Raw genomic sequence first — 12928 nt, 5'->3', positions numbered from 1 at the left:
GATAGTTTTCCATTGTAGAAAGACAGACAAAACAAAAAATGTATGTTTTTGAGTGAATTTGGCCTTTAAAGCATGTGTAGTATAGGCTTTTCAGTGTGAAGTCAGAAGAAGTCTCAGATGTGCACATTTCCTCTGTCTCCTGCTCGTAGGGTATGTGCAGCTGCATGTGTCAGTTTGGCATCAGGTGATTATGGGGCACCAGAGCGACAAATCGGCCCTGGTACAATAGCGGGCACCAGGCCATAGCGGCGGCCCACACCCTGTTATTTATAGAGCGTCTGAGCGTGACCTCACGCTCCCTGGCAACCCGGACAGAGCCCTGGACACAATGAGCGCATTCTTCTCCCCTGCAGGAACGCAGGGTAGCTTCCCGTCGGCTGCAATTTTCTCTGCCATGTTCCTGCCTGAGGGTTCCAAGATGGCCTGCGCTACTTTCTGGGGTTTGTGACCTGCAAGCCGTGTGTTCATGCAGTAGGTTTCCCCCCAGTCGACCCCTTGCAACTTAAATGGTTCACAGCATGTTATTGTCCGTGCCATATTTCCCCAGGAAATGTGTGGCTGCAAAGCCAGTAAGCAGTGGTGGCCTAGGCTACGTAGCAATATTCAACCGTCCAGCATTGGGCCTCAGTTTCCAGGGTTGCACAGTCATTGACAGAATTACGGTCTTGTCCTTCGGAGTAGAATTGCATGTTTTTGAATGCCATTTTGACATGAGATTAAGGTTTTTAAATCGATTTACAACCATAGTAATTTATTGAACGTCAGCCGGTCTGCTGTGAGTTTAATAAAGTGCGCTCTTCAATAGTTTCACCCAGTTAAGTAAGCAAGTGCTGCCAAAAGTTTTCTATTTACATTTGCTGATGTTGAATATGGCTTCTATTAAAAAACCTCAATGGTCAATCATTTCTACCTTTTTTTTCTCAGTGGAATGAAAATAAGACTTAGGCTACCTCTTCAGTCCTGGTTTGCTCTGACAGGAATTGCTTGAATGGCTTGGACTGAAACAAAACCGAGGCCACACACTGGGTTACCTATGCTACAGAACAGCTGCCATGATAAACACGAGAGATTTAGAGACTTTAAAATTGTCTTTATGAAGGCATAGTTCTGTGTTTTTTTTTTTTTTGTACTTTGGGTTTGGAGGTTGACATAAACTTCAATTTCACACACCCCTGTTTATTATTTATTTCACTTTATTTAAAAAGTGTTCAAACTGCCTGCTAGGTCTAATGGAAATAAAACTTGTATTTGTTTGATTCAGACCTGGTCAAACCTGGTGTAATTGAGTCTGCCAATATGACCAAAAAGCAGGGTTTGCACTTTTTGAGAGTATTTCATTGGTTCCAATACACCAGACAAGATCAGTAAAGCGTAGAAAAGTATTTGAATCCAAAACAAATACGTATTTGACCCAGGTCTGGTTAGGTTTGAAGTTGAGTGGACTCTGAGGTCAGGGACAAGGTGCAGGAGAGGCTAGGGGGGTGGTAGGGGGTGGTGGTGTGAGGGGTACAGTACATTGCTCTTGGCCCGAGTGAGCGGGGCGATTGGGCGGGAGAAAATGGGATTTTGGAACGGACTCCAGCTAGTGTCCCTTTCTATCTGCTATCTCAGAGGCCTGGGGAGCATAGGCAGGGTTTACTTTACAATACTCTGCCATAGTTACTAAAAACGAACTTTCAAAGCCATTGTGTTTTTATTGTGTTAAAGCTATTATTGCAGTGACTCTTAATCTTCTAGCATTTTGAGTAATTAGACCATTTTAGACCCCCTTCTTTAGTCATTTCAGTAGGGTTTCTAAAGTCAGTTTAATGTCCAGGGATAAAGAAGCACAGGAATGGTCTTTGTGTGCAGTGCGGTTCTGGAGTCCATTCCTTCAAGGTTGTTTTCACAACGGTGACTAATTAAAAACCAAGCAAACATAAATCCTGCGGCAAAGTGACGTTGCCTACCCCCGGGCTCGGCCGAGCTGCGTTTGAAGAATGGAGCCGGACGTCGTTTCATGTTTGATGGCCGCGGCGAACGGTCATTCCTCGGGGACTGCGCTGGAGAACACTAGGAGAGAGCTCCGAACCTGCACAAGGCCCTCATTGTACACCCACCTCACCGTCACGGGGGACCGCGAAAACCAGCCGGCGCCCGCCCTCGACTAAAATAAAAATGGAAAAAGGCAATGGAAACGTAGGTGTGGCACACGCGCTCATAGCGGCATGGTTATTTTTATCCCTCTCTGCCCAGGAAACCTTAGAAACGCCTCAGGGAAGAAAAGGGAAGGTGGTGGCCCACAGGCAGAAAGTCTGGATCAAGGCCGGAGTTGAGGCGGGCTAGGAGAGATACAGCAGGGAAAAGGTTACCGCTCTTCAGGGTTGCCAGGGGTATCGCGAAACACTCTGAAACCTTTTTTTTCCTCCTCCCTTCGGAGCACATTCTTTAAATAAACACAAAGGGCGAAAAAGTTAGAATTAACAAGAATTGCTCTCCATTACATCATGGCTTTGGGCGGCCATTAAAACAGTCCTTGGAGAGACGGAGTTGGTTTGATGGGGAACACAACGGAGAACGCAGCGGGCACGGCGTTATTTCTTCCGTTTGGGTTTTTTTTTTCCAGAAGACGAAGTCGCTCCGGTTTCCCCCGCTTGTGCAGTCGATGAGGTAAGACCATGTCTGCCTGATGTTTTTAATTGCCCGAGGAATGGCATAACGCTCTTGGCACTCTCGTCCTCACAAAGACGGAGGCATCAGTTTGGCCGGAGCGTGCTTGGAACTTCATGTCAAGCGAAAAGTAATCCTGGGTTTCGTCGCTTGCCTTTTTTTTTCCCAGTAGGATCGTTTGAAAGTCATGGTGTTATTAAATGTTTTATTTATTCAAAATGTGAGCGTTTTTGTATTAGCGTGCCTGTTCTGGCCTCAATGGTCCTGTCTTCTTTCTGGTCTTGAATTCACATGGGGAAACTGAAAGGCTTTCCATGTGGAGGCTCCGCACTCACACAGAATATGTGCGTCAATGACTTTACAATCATCCAAGCGAGAAGATAATCGGATCTGTGACATAAGCGAATAAACTTTTAAAGCTTCAGAATTAACCTAGGCGTTTTTGGCTCTGGGGACGAAACGCGTAGCCAGCTTGATTTGCCTGGTTGCAGATGAGGCAAATCAAGCCTTGCATCCCTGGGAAGCTTCTCTCCTACATTTCAGTTTGACAGGAGAAAGAGGGGAGAGAAAAATGTCCTGTGCAACTGTAATTGCAACCATAAAATCTGAATTATGTTTCCATTACATGCATTCTTTGCTGTTCTCCCCGTCAGTCCCTGTGTCAGTGGGGTAGAATGTGAGGAGAGAGTGTTGTTCTACACAGCAGTCTGGCTCCGTGCTCATATTGTAACAGCAGGAATATAGGATGTTCAGTTTTAACAATGGAACATTCAGGAATGTTACGGCGTGCTTATCTTCCTGTAGCTGCAGTCTTCTGGCGGACGTCTCTCTTCTGTTCTCCGAGCTTCCTGCTCCATTTTGAGGTCACGTGAGCTGAACAGGACCTCTGTGCCGCTCCCAATTGTAAATTTATGCAAATGCACTGTGGAAAATATCTGTGCCTTCACATAAACATCACTCTTTTTGCTCTGAATATCCTCCATCAAACCCACAGAAATATTCCTACAATGCATCCATGTTTCTCCACCACAAACCCCAGGGCCCCTGTGAACATTTGACTTTGCTATTGTCTCTCTCAGCGACCGCAGGATCGGATGGGGAGAGGGTTGTTTGAGGGTTTTAAGATCCCCTTTTCTCATTCTGCAATGGGTCCACTTTACAAACTGCCTGCCTTGTCATCTTCACTTTCCAATGTGTGTGAAGGAGTGTATGTGTGTGTGCGTGTGCGTGTGTGTGTGTGTGTGTAGGGGGGAGGTACCAGTCTGGCTCTGGTCCTGCCTTTCATGCTGGGCACACTAAAGCTTCTGCAAATGTTCCTCATTTATGTCCTTGGAGGTAGGAATGAAGAGGACTCCCATGTGGAGTAGAGGCATATGGGAGTCATCTTGGCCCGGCAATGCCTGGTTCATCACTAAAACCTCAGACAGGGACTTCAGAGAGGAGGCAACTCTGGAGAGCTTAGGTTCAGCCAGGGCTGTTGTGCAATGGACCATGGGGGTTGTGCAGGAGAAGCAGCCTCTCCTTATTATTGCAACAGAGACAGATGGTGGGAAGCGTGGGAGCTTCACCATTTTGGCAGGGAGAGCTGAGATTACGTGAGTGCTCTGTTTGGGTGAGTGTGTCCATTTAGGTTTCGAGGCTAAAATGGCTTCCTCGCCACAGGGTTGGGTGCTGTATAATTTTGAAAGATTAAGCCTAACTAATGGCACTTTTGGTAAGTGAGCTATAAGCCGAGTACTTGTTGTTTGACAACATACTGAAGTTCATTTAAAGAGTAGTGTTGACATTATCACATATCACAGATTTTGGGGATAACCATCTTTCTCTGAAAGCATTTTGATGTTATGCAGCTGGATTATTGTCTGCTGTATGCAGGCTGTTGTAAGGAGGTTTCGGGGTAGGTAGCTGCTTGGCTGGTAGCCGTGTACCATACGGAATATCACAAAGTCTGTGAATGCAGTCGTGCGTTTTGTGACCTCTGACCCCTCTCTCCCCACAGATCGAGGACGGGGGAAAGGCAGCCCAGTGTAAGAAGCTGAGAGTGGGGGACGAGCTCGTCAACATCAACGGCTCCGTACTGTACGGCTCTCGCCAGGAGGCCCTCATCCTCATAAAGGGCTCCTACCGGATCCTTAAGATGGTGGTGCGCAGGTAGGAGCTTCTGTCCCTATAGGTCCCCCAAGTCAGGTATTCAGGAAGGTCTTTTCCTTACTGGTGGAATCTCACATTCTCCGATCCATTACTGTAACTCTCCTGAACCTCTTGTAGAGTATACCCCATTCATCCCCACCTCACATTCCCCCACCCCACATTTTTGGCGGTTGGCTAGTGTCTGAATCCGCCAGTCTGGTTGTTGCTCAGCGGATTGTCAGATTTGCTTGCCCCGGACCGATGGCGGAAATCTTGTGCTTCCTAAAATGGCGCGTTTCTTTGTTTTACCTGTTTGCTTTGACTAATCTGTTCCGAGCTGACGTCAGGAGGGCTAGCGGCCGGACATGAGGTTACCTTTGCCCTCTAACACACCCTGTCCATCCCTGTGACCATAAGCACTGTTTACTTTGAGTCATGCAAGAGGGCATGCTCACACAGCTCATGGTGCGCCAAAATGTAACAGTGCCTTGCAGTGGTTGATGTTGGAATTACAAGGTGTATATGTTCTAAACCGAGTGAGGTGTTTTCCCTTTTCACTTTTTCTCTTCATTGAAATGCCTAGTAAACCTGTTATAAAACAAATGAAATTAATTTATAAAATAAACTAAAAATATATTTCCCTGCAAATTTTTGCATATGCAATGGGAGTTCTTAGCGTTGCAACTTATCTGGGTTATCTGGGTCTTATCATAAAATGCTACTTTCTGTGTCAGACAGTTTGCAGGGTGATTTTATTACAGGAAATGTCTTAAAAAGTTTTAGAAAAATAAATCTGTTTGATTCTTGGCAGATTGCCTTTCTTGAGCAGCATGCTTTCCTCAAACCACCCTTTTAGCTCAGTGCTGTCTGTTTTAGTGTTGTTTGTGGTAGTGCTACAGTGCATAGATCTACCAAAAAGTAATTGCAGAAAATTCAGCGAGCAAGAAAGCAGATGTGTGCTCCCAGCAAATGCATTGATTAAGTGTAGCGCTGCACACAACAGTAAACACTGCTTTGATACTGTCTGGCATGTGGGGGCTGCATAATGGGGTGGACTGGATCTGTCAAAGGGAGTTCTGTAAAAGTGCCAAGGCCAACTGCATTCCGCTCCATTGGCTATACATCAAAGCCAAATGTCCCAGCTGTGTCTCCAATCCCGCCCTCCAGAACCTCCCTTGAACCCCCCTACCAGACTCCACCTCACCCGTTTCTCCATTAGAGTATTAATTAACGAATGGAGAATCCTATTACAGCTCACAGTAGCACAGAGGAAGCTGCAGAACGGGACTGGGCTGCACTATCCCAAAGAGACTTAACTTTAATGACGTGGGTTGAGTCGGGGACTGGGGGCGTTTAAAATGGAAAAATTCTTTCAATAAAAAAAAAAAAACCTTATAAACACTGTTATTATCAATTGTGGTTTTCAAGTGGTGGGCTTGTGGCAAGTAGTTGCAGTACGATTGGCCTCAACTGCCGTTGGGTTTGCGTCGGTACTGGGGCTGAGTCATCAGAGGGCTGGGGGTTAAAGGAGAAGCACTGGCAGGGCCTGCGTCCGTCATGAGTCGCAGTGCAGCGGTCACGGTCAACGCCGTCTTACAGCTGACGGCGGAACTTCGGTCCAGGCTTTGCGTAATCCTCATTAACCCGCTGACCCTTGCTTTCTGCTCGTGTAGGAAGCGGTTTTATCAGCGCGCTGGCGAACTATGAACTTGCGTCTCCAGCGCCGTCACGCCGCTCACGCTCTGGCCTCTCTCCGGCACCGGTGCCAAAATCCACACGGCTTGCGCGGACGAGCCAAGAGCTGGGGAAAATACCCAGGGCGCTGATTTTTACTGTGGAAAAGGTTACATTAGCTACTCCCCGAGACCCATTACTGCTTCTTGTAAAGCTCAAGGGAATATTTGACGACGTGTTCATGTGACGATAATGGTGGTCATCAAGAGCGGCGCTCCTTGGGTAACCAGTGTGGAAGAGTGGAGAAAGGAAGGGCTTCCTGGGTCTTCCTGCCAAGTGTCTGTCAAGATGCACTTGGCTGGAAGGCTACAAAAAAAATGGGGATTTTTGTAACTTTTCATTCCTGCTCATTTTTCTCCGTTTTTACCGGCTGGACTAGGCCTGTATATCAAGCTCATATAAAACTTACTAGACGTGAAGGGAGGCCCAACCTAGTGGAATCGAAGACCGACACTAGTAGTCACATGTTTCTCCTGATTTCCCAGTACCATGTTTTCTTCATTCTAGAATTCATTTGAATCCTGGATTCTGTACTAATTTCTTTATTTATGAAAAGACAGGCCTTAAGGAACGCTATGTGTTCTATGTGTTCCTTAAGGCCGTGGCGCTTTCTTTACAGTTCTGTTAAAAGGTGATGTGGACTTGTTTGGGGGAAGACTTCCAAAAAGGCATTTCCTCTTACTGACCTGGCCTGATTGTGCTTCCTTTTGGTGCATTCCTTAGGCACACATTTCCAACCCCCTGGAGTGTGACTGAATACTGAGCAAACCTTAAAAATCTATCATATGGGAGAGAGCTATGCACAGATTGTAAAATGTCTGGCTGTTGTTGACCTCCTGATAGCCGGATAGATCTTTGGACCATTTGTGGCTCTTCAGAAACAGGTCACCACACTTGGCAGCTTTAGGGTGTGGACAAACATGCCCCCCCCCAGTGTTTCCCACTCAGATGCTCCCAGTATTAAGGGTTGCAATGCACTCCTTCAAATCCTATGGAATCCATACCAGTATAGGTTGTTGTAATTCTTTTCCCTCCATAACACAGTTCTTCCAGGGCCCACAATACAGACCTGAGTTACATGATGGGAAATGTAACCAGATATAGTCGGCGTGAAGACTCAAGGCCAATTCTTGATTCCTGTGTTATGAATGGATTTTCTTTGGTGACTGGTAAGGAGAGCAGCCAAGGGTGATTAGTCAGCCTTTCCACTCTCCTCACCACACTGCCTCTCACAGATTCCTTGGGCATCAGATCACACTTCCTATTCGGCTCAGTATTGTTTTCCTCCACTCTTCCTGTGACAGCCCAAGATGTTCTTCCAGATCCATTTGAAACTGAACTTCTGTTCTTTTACCACACAGCAGGATCTGGGTGGGTGGGTTAAAATAACCCTGTTTACGCCAGTTGGCTCGTTGCCAAATCGAAGGGAAAAATGGTTTGTTTTGACTATTTAGATTATGATGTGTCTGCGTTGACCAAGGGTGCAGAGAGGACAGGAATGTGGTGTTAGGAGGATGACCGTGGAGGAGGAAGATGTCTGCAGCATCAACGAGAGGATCACAGCTGTTGTAATAAATGCACTGCTGGCAAATTACAACAAAAAAAAATTTGTGTGGACGGACATCCCTATACACAAACATTGAAAAATGGTTTCCGTTGGCTGCTTTAGCATTTGCGGTTCCAACTCCATTTACACTGACTTGACGTTCAGTTGAATCCTGAGCAGTTTCCCCACTAACACGCTATTACAAATGGGTCTAAATCCTTCTTTGAGATTTGGCATCTCTTGAAAGTAGTTTTCACTGTGTGTCCCTAACTGCCATAAGAAAAGTCTGGTAACATTGATCTGAGCTTGTTGTTCGCAGCCCATGCACCAGCGAACTTCGTGTGACCCCTGCCTTTCCCTGTATTGATCACTGTCTGGCTCATCTGGCTTAGGTAAAGAGTAATGCATAAAAGAGATGTGTCACATCAGGTGTAGTGAGGTAGGAACAGGAACAGCAATGTACAATAATGTGCCCAGCAAAAATAAACATCCTGCACAATGTCCTGTGCTTGATTCATTATATCCGGAATGCAATGATTAAAGTCTGGCAGACAAGAGTATGAAGGATCCAAATCGTTAAACTTGTGGGAACACTGTGTTGAGTGAATTGTGACAGTCATTAATCCCACAATTCCTGGAAGTGGGGTTCAACCGCTAAACTTTATTGCGCAAGGAGCGTTAATGCGAGAAAGCATTGAAAAAATCGTTCAAAAGTATTTTCATTTAAATATTTTGCCTGAACGGCAGCGGAAGCCGCTTAAATTTAACGGAGCGTGGATTTGTTGTAGGAATAATGTGAAAACATATAGGCTATGTAATTATGGAACAATGGAAAATAAAAAATGCCAGTTGAATTTCCTGCGAAAGGGATTTATTGTGCTTTTCCTTTAAACAAAATAAAATTAAAAAAAGTAAACACCCTCCACTGCACCCCACATGATGTTGACATTGGAGTGTTGGACACCCGAATGAATGAGGTTTTCAGTTCCGTCCATGCACCCAGCAAGAGAAGCAGAGTGTGTCAGAGGCTCAGGGCTTTTGCAGTCAGGAAGCGGCTCGATTCTCCTGGGCAGCCCACCGCGGAGACGAGAGGCAACCGCGCTCTTCTCCCGCTGTGCCAACGAACGGCAAAACAAAAGCTCCCCTGCGCCAAACAAAACAATGGACATTCCTGACATTCTCAGGCCCCCTTCCCTTCTTTAACTCTTCCTGTGTTCCCTCCAGGAATAGCCGTTTCACCAACATTTCCAGTTCCATGTACCGCAGTTATTGAGCATTGTTATGCGCGCATTGTTCGTGTTTGTTTGTGCCGTGGGCGTGCATGTGTGTGTGAGTGTGCATGTGTGTCCTTGCACGCATTGAATAGTCGTTTTACCGCTTTTCTGTCTAAATGCCGGTCAACAGTTCAATTAAGCCTCATTACTAGGTAAAACTGAGCAAAAATGAATGTACCAGGATTGGGAAGCACTGCTCTATGTAGCCTACCTGGTTCCATTTTTTTTGCTAGAACATGTAACTGAAATGCATACTGGAGCACAACAGTGTAGACAATCTTTCATCCTAATCAGGATGTAACATTATTTTGAGATCTTGTAGAGGTTCCTGGTAAAATAAATGTTTTGATAGACTTATGTAAAAAAAAACTTACAATGAGGATTGTATGAGGATTTCCTTAATTAATTCTTGTTCTGAAATAAAAAATTTAGGGTTTGGAAATTAGGGATACAAATTAATTCAGATGGCTTCATTTTACAGTCAGTTATTATAAAACAATTTATCCAGTCTAACAAACATTCTCTTGAACAATTCATTTTCCACCATATCTTAGAAAGAGATCACCATACCATAGATAGATGTCAAATCCAAATCAGCACTTCAATATGCTTAATCAAATGTCTGAGACCACCTAGCTAAAGCAGTAGTGTTTGGTGTTGTGCATCCTGGCCTTGCTGATGCCAGCTGTACCCAGGAGTACCTGTGCCCATGGTGATGCAGGTGTGGCTGCTTCTGTTCAGCAGGCCATGCCCAACCTCATGGTGCAATACTGACTCCTCTGGTCAGTGGGATGTCTGTACTGCTCTGGTTCAATGACTGTGCAGTCTAGCTGGCTGACTGCAGTGTGAAGACAGGTGGTGACTGGCAGCATGTATTTCAAGGGACACATTCACGTGGATGTGCAATACCAAGTTCAGTCCCAAAAATATTTTTCTGTAATTAATAAAGAAAAAAAAGAAAGAATTATACATTTTGAAGAAGAGGATTAGGGGCTTTACCTAAAACCTGAACCTGAAACCTGGAACCTGAAACATCTGGGACCTCTAACTTCAGAGGTTGTTATTTGCCTTTTGGTCTATGTATACAGTTGTCACTGAAGGGTTTTGTGTATGATGTATATTTTTCACACTTGCAGAAGTGTCTGACGACCAGCCAGCTTTACAATAGCTAGTCTAGGTGCATTGATGGGTTTTGGTTTAAAGCAAGGCAATACACTGTGATGCAACATCACAAAGTGATATCAGCTGCTACTTATTTTCACTCCGCAGTCCACTTGTTGAGCTCACACAGGCTATAAGCTAAAGCTTGCTTCTCTTACCCACTATGGGCACACTATTTATCGTGCTTTGGAAAAAAAGTGACTTGAACAGCTGTAATAGCAAACAATTACTCCAGTTAGCCAGCATTAGGTAAAGTAAATAGATGTGTAACTTGTACCTGGCTGGTGGTGGTTAAATTCTTTGGGGAACAGCAAAATTCATGGATTAGTTCTGTGTAGTGGAAACATTTTTCATAGCACCCATTTTGCTCAGCTTTTAAGAAATAAGATGAACAAAATAAAAATGTGAAAAAAATTTTTCAGATATATCTAGCTTTATTTTATACTGTAAGAATATACTGAAGAGAATCTATTATATTCAGATGTTATTTCAAGAAATATGTTGTTTGAAAAAGGTCTTATTTGTAGAGCACACATTGCGCCTGTCTGCTACTTTACTGGGGATTGTACCTTGATCTCTGCAAAACAGAGAGCCTTCCTCTTTCTAGGGTGAACAAGCAGCCCTTCTGTTGCCTGTGGTGACTTTTCTGCCAGTGTCCTCCGGGGGAGGGGGGAGGGGGGAGGGGGGTGGCAGGCAGACAGTGGGGGGATTGGGGGGGTTCCCAGCGTGCCTAAAAGGCTGTTTGTCGACGTGGCGCGTTCTTGCGCATTCCTCGCTCGGACAAAAAGAGAGAAGCCCTCCAAACCCAAAACAACAAACAGGGCATTGTGCTAGGAAGTCGTGCCGGGCTTCACCCTTCCTGGACGGTTAGAGCTAATGGGCCAGTCTCGCCTTCTTGATTAGCTGGAATGCAGCGGTGCGGTGCTCTCGGGCTGTTTGCGGGAAACGGGCGCCCAACACAAACAAGCCTGATTGCAGCCGGGGAGCGGCGGGTGGCTCGCTCTGGGGAGGGACCAGTTTAACCTCCTCCTCCGCAGGACGGTACGGTGTGACGAGCGTCGCCACACCCCGGCCGAGGCTCCCCCCCTCCCCCTCTCGCTCCACGTCCAGCTGCGGTAGCCTCCACCTGCAGGAAATCGACTTGAGTGGACTAATTACGCCGCTTCTGTAATTATTTTCTCGTTGTGTGGCGCTGGATTTCTCCCAGTTCAGACCAACCCAGCAGCCCCAGTGAGTTAACCCTTTCACGCATTCGTCGTTTTCTTTCCTAAATAATCTAAAAGCTCTTTGCCCATTGGTATGTGTCCACAGATCGAGAAAGAATGGGACCAGTACACCTCTCAACACACATTACATTACATTATGTAATTGCACACACATTGCAAGTGTTGGACTTGATCCCTGTGGCTTTGTGGAGCGGCTTTCATAAGCCGATTTCAGAAGGTAATGTCAGATGTTCAGAAACCGAGGAGGGTGGTGTGACTCATGGAAAGGGAAGCAGAGGCGATACGAGGCCGCTCCGCATCCGCGCCGTCGCTACGTCAGCAAACGGCTCTCAAAGAGCTGCAGGCGGACAAGGCCTCTGACCTCATCCCGCCAGCCCTGGGAGGCGCTTCCTCCCTCCCGCCACCCGCGGAGGGAAACCGTTAGCAGGCGCTCGGATTTATACGGTGGCTGGAAGCGATCTCTCACCAGGGAGGCGGTGAAGGGGAGAGCCGGAGAGGTCGTAGGGCGCTGTGTGAAATCGGGGGTGAATCTGGTTTCTGTTTCGCAGAACAGTCACGGTTCGTTATGTAAAACGGCGCTCAGCGCTTACCCCCAGCTAAGGCTCTGAGCGCCGGCCATCCACCCGTCGCCTCGCTCCTGGTTTTTTGTCGTTTCGAAAAAGCAACCGTTTTTCGAGTTTGGACTTTGGATGGACTCTTTTCTCCTCCCTTCCAGTTCTTTCCTTCCTTTCCTCCTTCGTCATCTTCCCTTATATACACACCTTTATCATCCTCTTCCCTCCCTCGTTCGCCTTTTTCCTGCTTTCTTCCTTCCCCCTGTACTCCTCCTTTTCCCCCACCATCTGCTGGCTGACACCCTTATGAGTATTGCTGACTTTGTTCATGGGGTGTGTAACCTGCCCTACATTAAGCAGACATATTTAAAACCGGGCCTCTTTTCAGCAGTGCCGATTAAGGAGAGGGCTACCACTTCACAGTTAAGTCCACATTGTTGTGCTATCAACGTTGAGAAAAGGGCAAGAAAACATTTGGGTGGCAGGGCGCCACCACAGCTCTCCTCACTGCTGGTTGGCTCTTCGGCCAAATCTGACGGCTTTCTGAGGGAAAGGAAGCGCCTTCGCATTTTTTGTTATTCAAACAATAATAAAAAGAACCCGGGGTATTATTTTTGCAGCAGCTTAGCCTTTATCTTCTCCGAACATAGTTTC

The 12928-nt window shown here is 46.3% G+C and overlaps 1 protein-coding gene across 2 annotated transcripts in view; it reads left to right on the top strand.

The window, feature by feature from the left end:
• The window catches only part of shroom4 (shroom family member 4), a 43269-nt gene that overhangs the window by 15114 nt on the left and 15227 nt on the right, over positions 1–12928 (top strand). For both annotated transcript variants that reach the window (XM_064328405.1, XM_064328407.1), the window contains one exon: positions 4649–4800. In XM_064328405.1, the coding sequence (XP_064184475.1) occupies positions 4649–4800 (152 nt within the window). The remainder of the gene's footprint in view (positions 1–4648; positions 4801–12928) is intronic.

Source organism: Anguilla rostrata, chromosome 3 (genome assembly GCF_018555375.3).
Source record: "Anguilla rostrata isolate EN2019 chromosome 3, ASM1855537v3, whole genome shotgun sequence".
NCBI classification, from domain to species: domain Eukaryota; kingdom Metazoa; phylum Chordata; class Actinopteri; order Anguilliformes; family Anguillidae; genus Anguilla; species Anguilla rostrata.
This window is presented reverse-complemented; position numbering and strand designations above follow the sequence as displayed.